Raw genomic sequence first — 18793 nt, forward strand, 5'->3', positions numbered from 1 at the left:
TTTTTGTATTGGCTTTAAAAGATACTTGAAAATACTGAATTTTCTGTAGTTGTATATACAACAGTTATGCTATTCCTTTCAGAAATTAGTACAACATTAAGTTCATACCTCCATTATAGTGTTGCATTTACTCACTACGGTATTATTATTATTTTTTAAAGTCTCCGCCATATAGTGGCTTAAATAAAATCTACTGTTGCACTCAGAGCCTGACCCCAGGATAACCTATATTCTTTTTTTTTTTTAAAGACTTATCCTATATATGTGATTACACTGTCACTGTCTTCAGACACACCGGATGAGGGCATCAGAACCCATTACAGATGGTTGTGAGCCATCATGTGGTTGCTGGGAATTGAACTCAGGACCTCTGGAAGAGCAGTCAGTGCTCTTAAGTTCTGAGCCATCTCTCCAGCCCTTCACTATTGTATGTAATAACAAATAAATAATTTAATAACAAATCAAGGCCAGATGTGTTTGCACATGCCTATAAACTTAGTGTTTAGGATGTTGAGATAGAATGTTTATGATTTACAGGTCACTCTGAGCTACATGAGATTCTGTCTTTGAATAAAGACATAATTCCCATATATAATGCATGAGAACAATATATTTCATTTAAAATTACATATATATCTTTCCACTTATATTATAAATGCTTAAGAGTTAAATTACATCTTCATTTTACCCAACTTTTATAATAAATACTATTAAATGATACAGTCTTTAATTGTGATTTTTCTACTGAAGTTTAAAGCATCATTGCATATTTCAACTATTGGAGCGATAGTGAATATTGAAAATATTTTAAGAAACCAGCTATCTAATTAAGTACCATTTAAAATGTGTATCCAAGATGCACCAATAGATATTGGAAATCTAGTGGTATAATATTCAAAGTATAAAATATGCATCATTGGGGTCAGATACTATTAAGGATAATGTATAGAATGTACAAATTAAAAATCTTTAGTTAATATCTAAATGGTCTTTATTGCTAATAATTAATACAGTCTTTAGTTGTAATTAAGTTTCTGTTGAAGTTTGAGGCATCATGGTGCATCTTATTATTAGAAACAGAGTGGATGTTAAATGTTTATTAAAAATTCAAATGAAGTTTTAATGTAGTTCTTTTGAACAAATTCTAAATAAAAATAAAATGAAAAATTGGAAAATTTAAACCTGCCAATACATTATGTTGTTTTTCTTTTTGCTGTAATCTCTAAATTTATAACCTCTTTCATTTTTTTCTAAGGCCAGTTCATAGAACAGCACACGAACATAACATTGTGTGGAAGATATTGAAGACTGTTCCAGCATTAACCTCTCAACTTAGCAATGAGCATCTGAAACTCCTGAGTAAGAAAGTCATGTCTGAAACCTGGATCAAAGGTAGCACAGGTACTTGACTAACAGAAATGGAATGCATATATGTATGGCAACTTGGTGATTGTTAAGTGCTTATCATTTCACTTGGTATGCTAAAATATACTCTTTGGATATAGTTTATTTTCAGGGAATGGTATTTTACCAACATTTCACACTTTAGTAAGATTTATAGCATATTGTCTTAATTAAGGTTTCTATTGCTCTGAAGAGACACCATGACTATAGCACATCTTATAAAGGAAAGCATTTAATTTGGGCTGGCTTACATTTCAGAGGTTTAATCCATTATTTTCATGATGATAAATATGGTGGTATGCAGGCAGATAAGGTGCCAGAGAAGGAGCTGAGAGTTTTACATCTTGATCCATAGGCAGGAGAATGAGACTGTATTACTAGGCCTACCTTGAGTTTATGAGACCTCAAAGCCTACCTCCACAGTGATATATTTTCTCCAATAAGGCCATACCCACTTAAACATGGTCGCATATTCTAATAACGTCACCCCCTATAGGCCAACCATTAAAACACATGAGTCTACGGGAATCATTCCTATTCAAACTACCAAACTTACGTTTATGTACTTGCAATTTGAATAAATATCCAAATTACTTATAGTACCCCTGGAAACACAATGGGCTAGACTTCTCGTTCATCAGGTCTTGAATAGAGCCTAAGGTATATTTATAATCATTTGTTGATGACACAAACACACAGTACAAATTTATTAGCAAATCACAGCAGTCTTTCACAGTTGGTTAAAATGCTTGACAACCTAGTTGTAGATAAGACTCTGGACATAATATTCATCTATAGTCTCTTTACTATTGATGTAGGAGCTACTTCGATATAAATGCATGCATCTGAACTGTTGAAGGGAAGGAAATCAAGACATTGTTTTTCTGTCAAGAAATTTATATTTTGTTCCTTACAGAAACAAAATGATATCATTGTTTTCAGGTCTGGATCCCCAAGGCATAAACATATCACATAGAGGAATTCTGCTTATAAATGAATTTTAAACACATTTCAGCCCTCTAAACTTGTCCTCTGTATTTGCTGCTGTTTGTGGAAAGCAGTTAATCAGGAACCTGACATTTAAAACCAAATTGAAATCTTGGAGACTCATGATTTTTGAAAGACTTACATAATTTGAGGGTTTTCCCTTAATGGTTTTCTCTCATAATTGGCTCCATTTAATTAGTGTTTAGTGGTGGAAAATAAATCAAAGGAGTTTGCCATGATTAAAATGATTTTAAGGCACAGGGAGAGGAGGACAAATGCTCACTATTGCTTTGCTATTAACTTAAGGATAGTAATTGAAAACTACTTTATGTTATGAAATTGTATGTCTAATGATAAAAATTTATGGTACAACATATAAATGTCCTTCAATAAAAGATTGACAGTCATCAGTTCAATGGAATTGTAGGCACTGGCTGAAAAGAATAGGTTGTCTTAGCCTTCGGCCCCTTGGGATGGTCATTGGGGATAGAGGATATGAAGACTTGGAATTAAAGACACCAACTTTGGTAATTAGATCAGAAACAGAAGCAGACTCATTTATTGCAGAATTGGAGATTGCCTTTATACCCTCCATCCATGCCCCATTGGTCCATGACATCTTGCCCTTTGTTGCTGGCACCATCTGATTGGCTGGGCAGGGAATGTGCTCTGTTGTCATTTGTCTCCATATGCCAGGCAGACCTTAAGGCTGTAAAATGAAGATGCAGCTGTTGCACATGCGTAGGCTGTTAGTGAACACTAGTCAGGGTATGCTGATTCGTTCCTCCTACAATGTACTTGTCTCTGTATATATACACTCACATGCACACACACACACATATTTACAAAAGGTAATAAATAAAAATACAACAGTAGAAACTTACAAATATCTATAAAAGTCTAAATGTATGAAAATGTGTTTATATATATTTAAAAATATAAGTGGATATAGAATGACATTTTAAACTTTCATACATTAATTTTTTTCCTTAGTGGAGAAAAGTAGAATTGGGAGCTGTTATGGTTTGAGCATGGTTCAAATGTTCCAAAACTGTCTACAGTGATTGAAGCCTTTGTCTATCTGTGGCCTAATTAATAGTGTTGGGAGGTAGTAGAACCTTTGGGAGGTGGGTCCTAGTAGAGGACTCTTTTAAGTGACTTTGCTATTATATAATATATGTGCTATTCATTGAGTTTGCGTAGAGGATTATGATAGTAGTAAACATGGCTGTGTTAACACTGTCCTCCCTTTGCTCCTGTTAGGAGCAAAAATTTGATTGACACAGTGTATCTCCACAATACAGCTTTACCATCAGCCAAACAATTGAGACATGCGATCTTTGGTTCCTACCTACCAATTATGGTCAAAATGTACCCTTTCTCATTACAAAGCCAAATAGCTCAGGCCTTTATTGAAATGAGGAAAGCTAATATAAGATCAGTAAAGGCAAATAATTTTATATTTTTTTCTACATGTACGGATGCTAGTTCATACAATAATTTTAGAGTCATGTGTAATTTAATTAGAGATTTTTTTCTAGGAAGTTCTACAATTAAAAGTGGAAACATTTATTCTGATGGCATAAGACTTATTTATAATTATTAGTAAAATACCAGCTCTTACAGGATTATAGGAAATACAGGATTTCAGCTTGCATCTTCTAGTTCTTTAAAAATTTATAAGTCTCTGTGTTTCTTCACCTACCCATATTCAGATCCCTTGGAATTTTTAAGACACATAGATCTAACTGCTCAGATGTTTTCCTATCAAAGTGTCAGCTCATTAGGTTCACAAACTTTGAAGTTCTCTTTGTTCATCCACCTTAAGAAAAAAGCCTAGCTAGGTGTCTGCTTCTCTCCATTTACCTTAGTTGCCTGTATGCTTTTCTCTGTCTGCTGTGATTTAAGTGCTCCCTTATGCAGACCCTCCTCTCAGGCTGCTGACTTTCAATCTGCCACAGAGGCTCATTTCTGTAGTGAAACACTGCACAGCTGTTTGTACCTTCTGGCCTTTTTTTTTTTTTTTTTAATGGCTATTACTTCTTTTGAGCTGCATTATTTAAGGAAGTTTCCTGAATATTTCCATCATCCAATGGCCTCTTATACATTCAGTTTCTTCAAACAAAATATGAAACAAGGAAACAGTATTAGAACTTCAGTAAATCAAATATATATATATATGGAATTAATCATGTTATCTTATATTATTTTTTACTATAAAATTACCATAACTGAAGATAGCTTATATTACCTGTACCAAATTAGTGAAAATAAGGGATGGAGGAGATGGCAGTCAGTGTAAATTGTGAATTAGGTGTTGATCTGCAATTTTTCTCCAAACAAGGGATGATGCTATCTCATGATACAACACAGAAGCAGAGAGAAACAATTGACAGTCAGCCTGGGGATTTTCTGCATTCTGCAGTGTACTATGTTGTAAGGCTGTTATACATAGCAGAATAGGTGTGTTTCATGCATTTTAAATTTTCCTTTATTTTTTATTTATGTAACATTATCTTTGTTCTTATGCTAAAAAATAAAATTTACACAGACAACTAAAGATAAGAAAAATGTACTTCTGTGTTAAGTTCTTAAAGAACATTATATATGTGTCTAAGACTATATAGTTAAACCCTCTACACCATAGATTAATTAATAAATAAAATATTTTACTGACAAATCAATAACCCTCACATATTAACATATATAAAATAAATAAGCAAATGCTTTTAAATGATGAGTGTTGTACATAAAAAAAAGAGTTGTGCACTTAAAGCTGTTTTATATAATCACCAAAATGAATAAAATGACAAATTGTTATACATCTAATATTCATACAATTTATTTATAAACACATCTAAAATTTATAGATATAAATATGAAACGATTTTAATTGTAATTAAATGAAAATATTTCTCAAACTAAACAATTGCTGTTCCAATAACTACCATCAGATGAAAATACTGAAAGTCAGAATTACTTCTGTACCAGGTAACTTATACTGTAGCAGCGCTTTAACTGTAGAGTTTTGACAGTAGCTTTCGGAATCCCAGGACCTCTTAAGAGCTATGACTTGCTGTACAATCTGTAGAGAGCAACATATCACATTTTACTAGCCTCAGAAAAGACTGATTTTATTTTTTTTCATTTTTTTGTTTTGTTTTTTGTTTGTTTGTGTTTTTTGTTCTGTTTTTGTTTTTGTTTTTTGAGATAAGGTTTCTCTGTGTAGCCCTGGCTGTCCGGGAACTCACTTTGTAGACCAGGCTGGCCTCGAACTCAGAAATTCACCTGCCTCTGCCTCCCAAGTGCTGGGATTAAAGGTGTGCACCACCACTGCCCAAGAAAAGATTGATTTTCAAAACACTAAGTCAAGTTACTACCTGAACTTTTCCAGTAAGTCAAAAAGGATAAAGCATAGTTACAGATTATGTGTATTGCTACGATAGATCCTTAAATTTTCATTTAATCTTTTCCCTCTGTAACAAGCTTAGATGGAACGATAAGATCTAAATATTACAATCTTTGCAATTTATTTTAACATAATTTTTCTTAACATCATTTTTAATCAGTCACTTTCAAACAGGGATGATTTAATTAGGAAGTCCTTTCACGAAGATCAATCTCTCAAGATTGCTGAAAATGGCTTTCATTATTTATTCTGTGACTTCTGTCCCTTTGTTCTAGTAAAGTCTATCCCAAAAGCTTTTCTCTGTTTCTCTTTTCTCTGTGAAAGTGTTCATTCTTCCTCTGGCCAGAGATTCAGCTCAGATAGACATGGTTCTGAGCTTACTCATATTGGTGGCTGCATTGAGTTCTCTTCTTCACAGCATACCTGTCCAGGAACTTGGAAAACTTCTCATAAGCAAACTGCTTGCCTTTCACTAGATATAGACATAGATCTTTCTCTGTGAACTATTTCACACACGAAGTTTCAAAAACACAAAAATTTAAGCTACTTCCTTTCCCCTAAAGTGATTGAGTTTGTTCTTTGTTCTTTTCCTTCCTTCCTTCCTTCCTTCCTTCCTTCCTTCCTTCCTTCCTTCCTTCCTTTTCCTTTTTCCTTCCTCTTATTCTTATAGACTAGTTCAATGCTCCATCTATTTCTTCTCATAAAGATGCTTCCATCAACTCCTCACAGGTCTCCCCTTCCCGTTTCCAGAAAATATGTTTTATTTGTCATTTTATCACACATACTTTTTAACTATTAATGAAATAGTATCATAGAAAATGCTGTAAACTTTTAGTATTTTAAAACACAAGGGAAAAGAGAATTTTCTTATCTCTTTAGCCTCAGCAAGCCATCACCTTTATTTTGGCTTATTTTCTTACTCTAGTTATATCCATTTTAAAATTGTGTGAAATTGTGTCATTTTAGTTCCTGCTTTGGATTTATCATATAAACAATCACTGATTTTTAATAATTATAGACAGAGATAGGTTTTTATTTTAACTTAGGTGATCAATATACTTACTATGAATGCTGTAGAACTAAATAAAATCTGGTCTGAACTAATTTTTTTTTTTTTTTTTTTTTTTTTTTTTGTCAAGGCCTGGACATAGGGGAAAGGGCAGTTAGGATATATTAAATAAAGAAAAATAAAATTATAAAATATGTGAAATTATTGCTCAGCTTTCAAATTATTCTTTATCAATTTTGTACATGTAGATGCTTTACTGTGATCGTATTTACCCTCTTTCCTCTCCTTCACAAATTTACCCAGAACTTTTCTTTACCTGCTGCTTTGCCAACTTCATGTGCACATCTTTTCTTTCTCATTTCAGTGAAAATCACCATTCTCTCCACTAGCATCTGTCAACTCACAGTATCTTTTCAGCTAGGGGTAGGAGCCTCATGAGCTCCTACACTGGGATTTTGATTAGCTTGGTATTGTGCAGATAAATCACAGCTGTCATAAGTTGTAAGTACACGAATCACCAAGGCATCCTAGAAGATAGAATTTCCTCATCCTCTGCTGCTTACATTCTGCTTGCCTTCTCTATGAGATGCTCCTCGAACCTTGACGGAGATGGGGGTAGGTTTTATAAAAATACTTTCTTTTAGAGCTAACTACTCACATTCACATATAGTCAGCACTTCTACCAGGCAAGAGTCTGTGTTAATTAATTGGTGCCAACAGCCAAAGGAAGTTTCTTGGACCAAGGATGAGAGAATCAGTGGTATAAATGTAAGTATTTAGAAAGCAGTTTAAAAACACTATCATTAAGCAAAACAACAGTAGCTTACACATTAGAAGCCATGATCTCCTCAGAGTAGACTTTTGACTACGTTTTCATTATTAGGCACATCCTCTTGCAGAATATGACTGACATCCAATTAGAACTGACTTTGCGACAGTCATACCATTATTACATCAGTGGGCATATTTGTCTGGTATGTCTATAGTTTAACATTCAGAATCTAGTAAGACCATCAATGTTATTTCTTTCTCCATAACCTACATTACATCTTTTGCACAGTGAATGCTGGCCACCATGAGAAACTTCCTGGTCAGTTTAAAACTGACTTCTCTGTGTCCTACAGCCAAAGTGTGTGATATCAGTAATAGTGTCTTACCACTTAAAAGTAGTGTAACTAACAGCAATAAGAGTACATCGTTCCAGGACAGCCAGGGCTGCACAGAGAAACCCTGTCTCAAAAAAACAAAACAAAAACAAAAAAGAAAGAAAGAAAGAAAGAAAAGAGTGCATCATATTACTTGAGGTGCCTCTGGGGTCTCTCAGTGAGTAGTGCCTTCACTCATAGATGGAGACGCCATTAAATCTCCTTATTAATTTTTAAATTATATATTGAAGTCAGCTTAATAACTAGTGCATTTCTTTCCTACTCCCATTATTGATTTTTACATTTGTTTGGAATTATCTATTTATGACATTTTTTTTTCTAAAATCTGGACTTTTTATGTTTTTTGATTTTCAGTGCTCTTTAAAATTTCAATTATTAATATTTGTTACAGGATTACATAGTATGATAACAAGGCTTCATTCTTAATTTAAAATTATTGTTTATTTTAAATGTAGACATTCCTATTATTTGTAAAGTAGCTTTTGTGAATCAATATTTTAGAATCTCTTTAAACACACATACACACACACACACACAAACACACACACACACACACACACACAGACACGTACAGCCAGAGGTTTGGTTTTTTTTAACTGAGCTTATACATAAGAGGATGTAAAGAAAGTAGATATTCAAACTTATCATTTTTGAACAGCAGAACTCAAAATTCTGAGTGAAATAAAGGATCTTTATATTCAAAGCAATGAATACTACAGTTTCTCTTAAGATCATTTAAATCTTCTGCCTCTTATGAAGATGCAACTTAACCTTCATTCATCCATAAAATGCATGCTAAATCCCCCCAAATAATCGAGGCTGTATACTTGGGGCTTTAAATCTGAGAGCAGAGCTATGACCACATCTTTGAGGAGAGTGAGATATTTAGATAGAGGATAAAGTATTCTATGACCCAAATACTGTGTAGAAACTTGCCTTTGAGGGGCATTCCTTATTTGGAATAAGGCTAGCCAGTATCAGGGAAGTCTTTCCTGATCAATAGATGACACTTAAATTCAGTTTATAGGTCAAAGGGGTATTAGCCAGTTTACAGTATGACCTTATTCATCCAAACTGTTTGAAACATTATGCTCAATTTGGAATAGGTAATCTTAAAGGCCTGGGCATCAGAGAAAGGGAGATACTGGGTAATTAACAAACATTTGGTTTAATCAACCTTTGTGTTTGGCTTTTAACCTTTGAAAAAGTCAATAATAAAATGATTAATTAAAATTCTGTTTAGTTTTAAAATCCCATTAAATGCCTTTGTTCTCATTATATAAGTAGCTAAAATAGTTTTTTTTTTTAAATAAGAAATTATGCAATGATACATTTTTACAAAATTTAAAATATTTCTTTGGAATTTATTTATAATCTTGTTTAATGATATAATACTTTTTATAGAAATTAGTCCTAATTGGGTAGATTCTCATGAAGTCTTAATTTTCTAGTGCCTCATATACTGTATCTTACGCCTTTGAAATCAGTATTTCTATAATATTGTCTGAGTTTTCTACGATGCTTAAATCTCTTTTACTTAAAAATTTGGATGAAATAATTTTACATATATTAAAGTACATAGAAAACCTACTTTTCCTAAGTTTACATTTATCTTTCATTGTTGATAATTGTAGTTTTACAGAACTCTAATAATCAGTATCATTTTTTAAATTTCTCAGTGTTTTAACTGTTCTTTGAGAAGTTTGCTGCAACTATTTTCTAGTTTAGGCAATTATGCTATTTCAACTATTTGTCTATACATCAAAGCAAGTAGCATAAAAATATTTCTTAAACTAACTCCAAGAAATGTTTGTTAACTCTGCTTAAACCATAATTTAGATATATTAATTTAAAGAAATATTTGAGATTATTTCCAGAATTTTAGCATGCATAGTAAACATCCTTTTACATTGAGTTTTATGAACTTATAAAATGAATATGTACATATTAATTTACATACCTGACATATACGGTAGAATATATACACACAGTATATGCAGTATATTTCTATGTCTGAGTTTGAATGCTTGCAACTTTGTATATATGTACGTGTATGTGGCATGGCCTTCAGAGGTAGCTATATAGTAATTTACTTAAGTTCATATACTTTGGGAAAAGCACTTATGTAATTTGTGAGCTGTTACATATCATTTTAAGTCTTGATTTCTTCATTTGAAAAAAAATGGACTAGTGCTGTTGACAGCCATTTTGCCTGCTCCAGTGAAATCCAGTCTGTCAGGTAGAATCAAGTCAGGCCAGGGTTTACTGGCAGATTTCCTGGTGGATGACTCATAGAACGATAAGAGGGGACACTCTTGAAGCTCAAGGAGAGGGGCTGAATGTTTTCTTAAACTTGGAAGAAGGAAAAGAGAGGAATAGGAAGGCCTCTGGATGGGAACAGATATCAATTGTACATCAACCATTGTCTCTGCAGGCTTGTGACTTTGTTTTACATGATACTGTAAAGTATATAAAGCCTAAAAGAATTGAATTCAAGGCTGCTGCAGTACTGACTGGACAGCTCTCCTGATTTCTTCTTTTTCTTTTTCTCTTTCTTCTTCTTCCTCCTCCTCCTGCTCCTGCTCCTCCTGTTCCTCCTCCTCCTCTTTTTTCAATTTTGTATTGGTAATTTTATTTTTTTACATTTTAAATATTGTCCCTTTCCCAGTTTCCCCTCCATAATCCCCCTATTTTATTCCCCCCCCAACCCCCGCCTCTATGAGGATGCTCACCCGCCCTAGCATTTTCCTGTGCCGCAGCATTGAGCCTTTTCTTCCATTGGTGCCAGATAAGGCAATCCTCTTCTACATATGCAGTTGAAGCCATAGGTCCCTCCATGTATACTCTGTTTGGTGGTTTAGTCACTGGGTGCTCTGGGGCGGGGTGGGTTCTAGTTATTTGATACTGTTGTTCTTTCTATGGGGTCCAGAGACTGAAGGAAAGGCCATCCAGAAACCTCCCAATTAGGGATCCATCTCATCTGCAGACACCAAACCCAGACACTATCGCTGATGCCAAGAAGCACTTGCTGACAGGAGCCTGATATAGTTGTTCCCTGAGAGGCTCTGCCAGCACCTGACCAATACAGGTGTGAGTATATGCAGCCAAACATAGAACTGCGTGGGGATCCCAATGGAAGAGTTAGGGGAAGGACTGAAGGAGCTGAAGGAGATTGCAGCTCTCCTGATTTCTAACATTTGTCTCTGAGTCTTCTTTTCCAGTTTCTCTGTAATAACCCTCACTTCCCCTTCAGAGGATTGCTCCACTTCCTACTGGCCGTACCAGTACACAGTGCTATATGACTTTGGAATTATTGAAATTAGGTTTAAAACTTAGTAGCTATGTGCGGCAAATATTTAATGTTCAGAATATGTTGCTGTTGTTAATGAGTGTCTTTGGGTAATGGAAACAGATGCTTCTAGATTTTTGAGATTCGAAATTCAAGTTATTTCAAAATGAGTCGTAATTTTCTGTAAATTCATCACCTCACCTATTAAGATCTAAGTAAATTAACTTCTATTTTAAGGAGCTAGTCTAAGCAAAGATAAGTTTGGAGTACAATCAAGTATTATTTTTCTCAGTTATTAATACAGTTCTTTTGATAAGGTTTATTTAAACTACACGCATTCCTTTAAGGAATACTAAACTATAGTGCCAAACATCCATAAGGACTTCATCTATTACATAATGTTTATATTTTTAGCAGGTGTTCATAGACATGTGTGTTGACACTTTGCTCTTTGAATTTATGAGCGAACATTTTTGAAACACATTTTGAAACATGTTTTTTAAAATTTAAAATGAATCATAGTATAATATACACTCCTGCTCTATATATACACTGATTATATAAGTATTCATTATATATAATACTCATTATATATATTTATATGTATACTTAGTAATATGTATATATATACTTATATATACTTAGTGATATGTATATATATATATATACACCCATTATGTATGTTCATTATATATACATATATATAAATGTGTACATATCCATAATTTTTTCTATCATCCATCTATTTGTCTATCTATCTATCTATCTATCTATCTATCTATCTATCTATCTATCTACCTATAGATATAGCTACATAGATTACACTAACCAAGCTGGGAATTTGAAGGCTTGGTGTGTTGAAAACTTTCTTTACTAATATCAGGGTTCTGGACTTAGAGACAATATTTCCTTTCTCACTGCTTTCAGTTTTATTGTTTATAGAATGAGAACAAGCATAATACCTGATCCAAAATATCAATAAAGTTAAAAATAGTAATCACATACAATGTATTTCAAACTGCCTATAATATAATAATGCGCTTAAAACAGGGGTTTAAATTATTTGTTTTCATGAATGGGCACTCATTTTTCCTTTAACAGTTTTTTACACTTTATATTAACATGTTGTCTTAATATTAAAAACATTTTAAAACACCAGTCTCTTGAATTTACAAATGCAATGTATGTATGTATATATGTACGTATGTATACACATGTATTATCTTTTAACAATCTTGTATGTATACATTGCATCTTGATTATGACCACACCTTGCTAATCATTTGTCTTACACATACAGTACTTTGAAGCTTATAGCTTAGCTTAATTTGAACATTTTGGTAAGTATAGTGTGTGGTTATGACATATGTTCTTGCCTAAATATTTTCCCATGGCCCTGTAAATCTTCCAGTTTGTTTGACTCTTTCATGGACTTATTTTAAACACAGATTTATCTAAACAGAGACTATATACAAAACTTACTGTCACTCAACAAAGTCTAACGGACAGGAATGTTTTCTTTAGAAAATCAGTGAAGTTACCCTCATCCACAAGGTGAACAGGTTTTATCTGGAGCATGCTGCTTATGCTTGCAGCTTCTAGTATGACAGCTGTATACTAATTAGCACATGTACACCAGCTGAGATGTTCCATGAACTGTAAGGGAGATTACTGGGAAGTAGATTTTATCATAATGATATGAATTTTTTACAACAGGAATTTACACACAACAACATATTTCTTTTTGTCAGATCTGACTTATTTATATATTTCTGAGAGTTATCTATAACTACACCTTTTATAAAATAACTTTTCTTTAATTATATTTGCTTAAATTTGATGGCATATATGTAGGTTATATTCCCCATGATAATATATATATATATAATATATGATATATTATATATAATATATAATATATGATAATATATATATAATATATTATATATAATATATATAATATATATAATATATATATATAATACATGAACCAATCATACATAGAACCAGGGGAAATACCAACAATATGCATACAGATACAGAATTCAGCTTCTATAATAGAAAGTTAAAGGGGATTATTCAGACAAACTAAGGATTTATTTATCTTACATCATAACAAAACACCTGGGAGTCACTTAGAAAATGTTAGGCTCATTTAATTGTTCTACTTTTCATTTTAGTTTCAACATATTTTTCTTAGTTCCATCATCATGTCCTGGTTCTTAGCAGCATGAAGAATGGATGGCAATACTTGGAAACAGTCTCCTAATATTTTACTAATCAGATAGTATTGTATGAACACACATGTTAAGAGCATGTGTGAAGTAATATTTTTAACATTGCTTGTATGGCATCCAATAAAATTGCAGCTTTCTTGGCAAAAAAAGATCATTTACCCTGAGAAAGAAAGTCGCAACATGCATCAGAATCTATACTGGACATATTTTCCTACCACTTTTAATGTGAACAATGACATCTTAACCTGCCCAAAGCCCCAATATAGATGTGATGTCTGTACATCTTCTGATTTGCTTTGCTCCTCTCTTCACTCTATACATTCATAGATCAACTAATTTTTTTCAGTCATCTCACCACACAGATTATTATTTAGTGCCTGATAATGTACCACCCAGAATGTAACCCATTTTATTCACAGACATCCATGCAAAACTAATGTCTGCTTAAAAAAAAAAAACATTAAAATCACTTTCCCATAGCATTGGGAGAGTAATAATTGAGAGTAAAAATTCTCAGGTTAGCGAAAAAGGCAGAGTATATGAGCAGTTGATGACATTATGGTAGTATAAAGACATATAACTGCCTATGAAAATCAATTTTCAAAGTTTGTACTTACAGGAAGTGAATGGGTAACCTGTAAGAAATGACCTCACACTTTAATGGTGTTTTCCATTCATAATGTGATGCAAACATGAATTTTCCCATTAATGAAATGGGAAACTACATCGCCCACTTTCTGTATTCCAAAGAGTATGCTTTCTAAGAACTGGAAGTGACGTTGAGTTGTATCACAGTACTAACAGTGGAATATACTTGCCAGGGCTGAAGTTACACAACTGAGCTTCAAGAATCAGGTAGGGCAACAGGTTGTAGAGACTTAATATGTAGTAGGGCAAATGCTGCCCACTGTCTTTTCTGAGCAGATGTTAATGAAATTATTAGTAGGGATGCCTTGCTATGTAAAGCAGGAAAATGGCAATTTTGTGGAGAGAAGATACGGGTTAAAGATTTTCCTAATCCTATTTTTCTCATAATGGCTTACATCTATTAATAATGAATGTTACCTTGTTCTCTTTTTTATTAAAATCCAATAGTTACCTGAGAATATGAGTGGCTACATGACATGGCTTAGAAAGGGAAAAAGTACTGATGTAATTATATATAATCTAAAATAAAAATATTACAAACTGAAAATAATAAAATAAATCAAATATTCATGTTATTCTTTTCTGTCTGTGGGAGCTCAAATTTATTGGGCTACTGTAGGCTGGCAGGAATTAGCTTGAAGTATACCAAGTTTAATTGATGTGTTAGACGTGTATTTGGTTTCAATTTATTTCAGTGATTGGTGATGATGGACTTTATGTCATACTGACGGGCCAGGGTCGACGTCGTATAAAGGTGTTTAGAAGTCTGATTGAAGAAGACGACTCAATCATCTCTTCATTATCCAGGGAAAGTTTTCTTTTTGACGCAGAGTTAAAAGACTCTACAGTGGCTGAGTTATTCGTACCTTCAAAGAAATTAATAGTAAGAAATTTTATTGTTTTATTAATGGTGAGATAACAATATTACAATTTTTTATCTCTTAGATTTCTAGATGCCAACATCTTTAAATACCTTCAAAAGCATTTACATTGACCAGATAATATAACCTTAAATTATAAATGATACTGACAATATTGAACTTAATATTTGATTGAAATTTTTAATGAAGAAGCCTTCAGTAGCATATTACACACTTGCAATGGTTACTTGGGGTATTTTATACAATGACACAATAGGTGTGGCTGATACACTAGAAGAGAAAGTTTTAAGTTTGGTTGAAGGAATGAGAACAGATGATTTAAAGGTGGATAGAGAAGGCTTTAAAAGCATAGCAGAATGTGTTTTTATATTTTTCTTACCTGCAATGCTTAAGGAATCACAGAATAGATTATATTATAATAATTAAAATACATATTTTTAAAAATCTCTGGCTTGTGTGTAGTGTTTTATGACTGTTAACATAACAAAAATAAAAGTTTAATGGCTTTTGACTCCTTATAGGGGTTAAATTAATACCTTTTTTTTTTATAAAATGTTTTTAATTTTTAAAAATGACATCATTTCCCATTTCCTTTCCTCCCTCCTTTCACATATGCACCACTTCTGCTCCCTCTCAGATTTATGGTCTCTAATTTTTTTATTATTGTTAGATGCATAAAGATGCATAAAAATGAGGCAAGAAGTCTCACCTTAAATATGGATGACATCATTCCATAGTTTTGATCTTAGAGAGAATAAATGTGAAAAGTGACCTGAGTCCCAGCCTCCATCTTTCTCTGTTACCTACCAGTAGACTGATTGTCACCACTGTCTCACACTGCTTTCATGGTGGACTGGATGTACCTTTAGGTATTAAACCAGAATTAACTCTGCCTTCCTTACATTGGCTTGTCAGAGAAAAGCACTGGTCTTTTGCTTTAGAGATCTAATTTTTTTCCCAGAGCTCTTTGTTAAGTTTGTTCCTAGATATATTCTTTAGACTGTTGGGAATGAAGGGGGAGCATGTCATCTTTCTCAGTGTGTTTTGTTGTTGGTACACAAAGAGACTTCCGATTTTTTGTAGGTTGGTTTTGCATCCTGCTGCTTTGCTGGGTATTTCTAGAAGTTTTCTGGGGAATTTTTTGAGCTCTTGTTATAAAAGCATATCATCTGAAAATAGAGATATTTTGACTTCTACTCTGCCAATTTATATTTATTTTAATTTTTCCCCTTGCTTTATTGCTCCAGCTAATGCTGTGAATGCAAAATTGAAAAGGAACTGGTGTAGTCGCAGCCCTATGACATTTCTGATTTATTTTTTAATGATAAAAATTCTATTTCCAATATTTAATGACAACAATTTCATACAAAATAATTTTTTAAAAATTGCAATAAGTGAGAAATTAAGTAATTTACTAGAGTTTGCTAACATTAATTTAGAATATCTAACTGTACTTGCCACTCTTTATGCTTATGTGCAGCAGTTAACTTTTTTGTGAGGACATAGGGGCTCTGTCATGCTTTTTTGCACTATAATTCTTTTTTCTTTCTTTCTTTATTCTTCTCTCATACAATACATTCTGACTGCAGACTCCCTTCCCTCTACCCCTCCCAATTACCTGTACCCTTCTCCCCTGTTCCCCATATCTACTCCTCCTTTGTTCTCCTTCAGAAAAGACCAGGGTTCCTAGGGATAGCAACAAGCATGGCATACCAAGTTAGGCACAAACCCTTCTATCAAGACTGGATGAGGCATCCCAGTAGGAGGAAAATTGACCCAAGAGCAGGCAAGTGAGTCAGCCGCCCCCCCCCCCCACTCCCCACTGTTATGAGTCCCATAAAATTCCCATTTCTGATTATAATGGACTAGCTTTTTGCCTTAGGGATATGTTGGTTATGGCAGTAGTTAAGTGCTCCTCTAAGATCTTGTTCTTTCTAGCCCTGGGTAATTACGTAGGTTTTTGGTACCAGGACTATTTTCCTTGCTTTTGAGTAGACCTTAAGTACAATTAGAGAGATGCTGATATTGTCAGTGCCAGTAGTGTATCTTTAGAAATATATTACCATGCTGGTAGTTGATGTGGAAAACCCAAACTCAGAGGAACTTTGCATGCCTCTAATGAGTTCCAATCTAGTTGAATGTTATGATGGTTAATCTCAGTTGTCAACTTGATGAGATCTGAGTTCACCTGGCAGACACATCTCTGAGCCTGGCTTTGAAGGATTATCTTAAGTAGATTGAGGTGGGAAGGCACTCCCCCATACCTGGCACCACTCCTTCTGATGGGATCATGAAATAAATAAGAGGAGCAAAGGAGCTGACCACATGCATTCATCTCGCCTCTGATTCCTAAATGGAAATACAGTGAGACCAGGGTGCCTGAAACTTTATGTTCATTATGGATTCTACTACATGGAACTGTGAGCTGAAATAAACCCTCCCTTAATTTCTGTTTTTTTGGGGGGGTTTCTTTTTCTGTTTTTTTTTTTTTTCATTTTTCTTTTCAGCAACAGAAAAGTAACTAAGGTGGATGTCTATACTTGATCACATACATGTTAAATGGCAATGTGTAATAATATCCTGGTTACTGAAACAAAGTGTGATGAGATGTTAAAGATGTAAAAGTATTTCCAGGGAGAGGAGAAAGCTGGAATGACATCTACAGAAAAGCAGTACTTGTCTACATTACAAAAGCAGAAGTCATTAAAATATTATTATAAAAATTAATGATTCAAATAGACATTTAACAAGGAAAGTGGCCATTTATGTTTAGGCAAACCTTATATCTCAAGGTTTAGGAGACTTCATTCAAAGACTCTCCTGCCTTCTGGTTTAAGATTTAGCCCATGAGTCTTCCAGCTGGAGACAAAAACAAAAACAAAAACAAAAACAAAAAAAACCAGTTTAATCCAGGACTCCTATTAATGTCAGTGGCCAGCTCCCATAATATCCTCCTGTGTGTTCTTTTTAAGTCTAGAGGAGGTACCTGCACCCTGCCTATATTAAGAGGTATTCCATCTGATGACTACATGGCCATAAAAAAGAGTTCTCCTAAGGTTTTATTCTCTTACCACCCAAGGTATTTTCCTTTGAGGAGGATCTTAAATTAAAAAAAAAAAAAAAAAGTATAGCAAGTGCTTTATAATTAGTATCATGTCAAAGACATAATAAAAGATTAAAAAACAGAACTAAGAAAAGAATCAATGAACAGAAATAGGCACATAAAGGAAAAATGAGATGTTTTTATTTATAAAATGAAGTATAGCTATCATTGGATGAATAATCACAAAAAGTCACACTGGAGATAGTGATGCAAGATTAAATACTATTAATGACAGGGATGTGGAAATTGAATCAGAATGGGGGTTTAGTAGATAGAATTGCTGAGGTAGATGTTGGAGTCTAGAGTCACTGACAAAACTATGCTATAAAACACAAAAGAGTGAAAGTCACAACCTCTGAATAGAGACCTGGAATTTCAGATGATATGGTTTATATGATAATATATTTATGAAGAAATGTTCATCAGAGATTTAGATGCAGTTGCCATTCCAGTAACAGGTCAGAACTGGCAAATGGTTTGGGAGTTTTCCGAGTAAAGGTGACATTGTGGCACCATCATTGTCAGAAAGTTGAGGTACATAAAGTACAGAACAGAGACCAGAGGCTGGAACCTTGGCAGAGAAACCAGTGAATAGGCATGGGGAGTGAGAGAAACAGAATAAAGATTTCAGGGAGCTCTCCTCTGTGGGAAGTGTTCCTG

The 18793-nt window shown here is 33.6% G+C and overlaps 1 protein-coding gene across 2 annotated transcripts in view; it reads left to right on the forward strand.

Moving 5' to 3' along the window:
- Positions 1-18793, forward strand: part of Cnbd1 (cyclic nucleotide binding domain containing 1) — a 334202-nt gene that overhangs the window by 192581 nt on the left and 122828 nt on the right. For both annotated transcript variants that reach the window (XM_076923968.1, XM_076923969.1), the window contains exons 5-6: positions 1256-1401; positions 14845-15032. In XM_076923968.1, coding sequence (XP_076780083.1) covers positions 1256-1401; positions 14845-15032 — 334 coding nt within the window. The remainder of the gene's footprint in view (positions 1-1255; positions 1402-14844; positions 15033-18793) is intronic.

This window comes from Arvicanthis niloticus, chromosome 25, assembly GCF_011762505.2.
Source record: "Arvicanthis niloticus isolate mArvNil1 chromosome 25, mArvNil1.pat.X, whole genome shotgun sequence".
NCBI lineage: Eukaryota > Metazoa > Chordata > Mammalia > Rodentia > Muridae > Arvicanthis > Arvicanthis niloticus.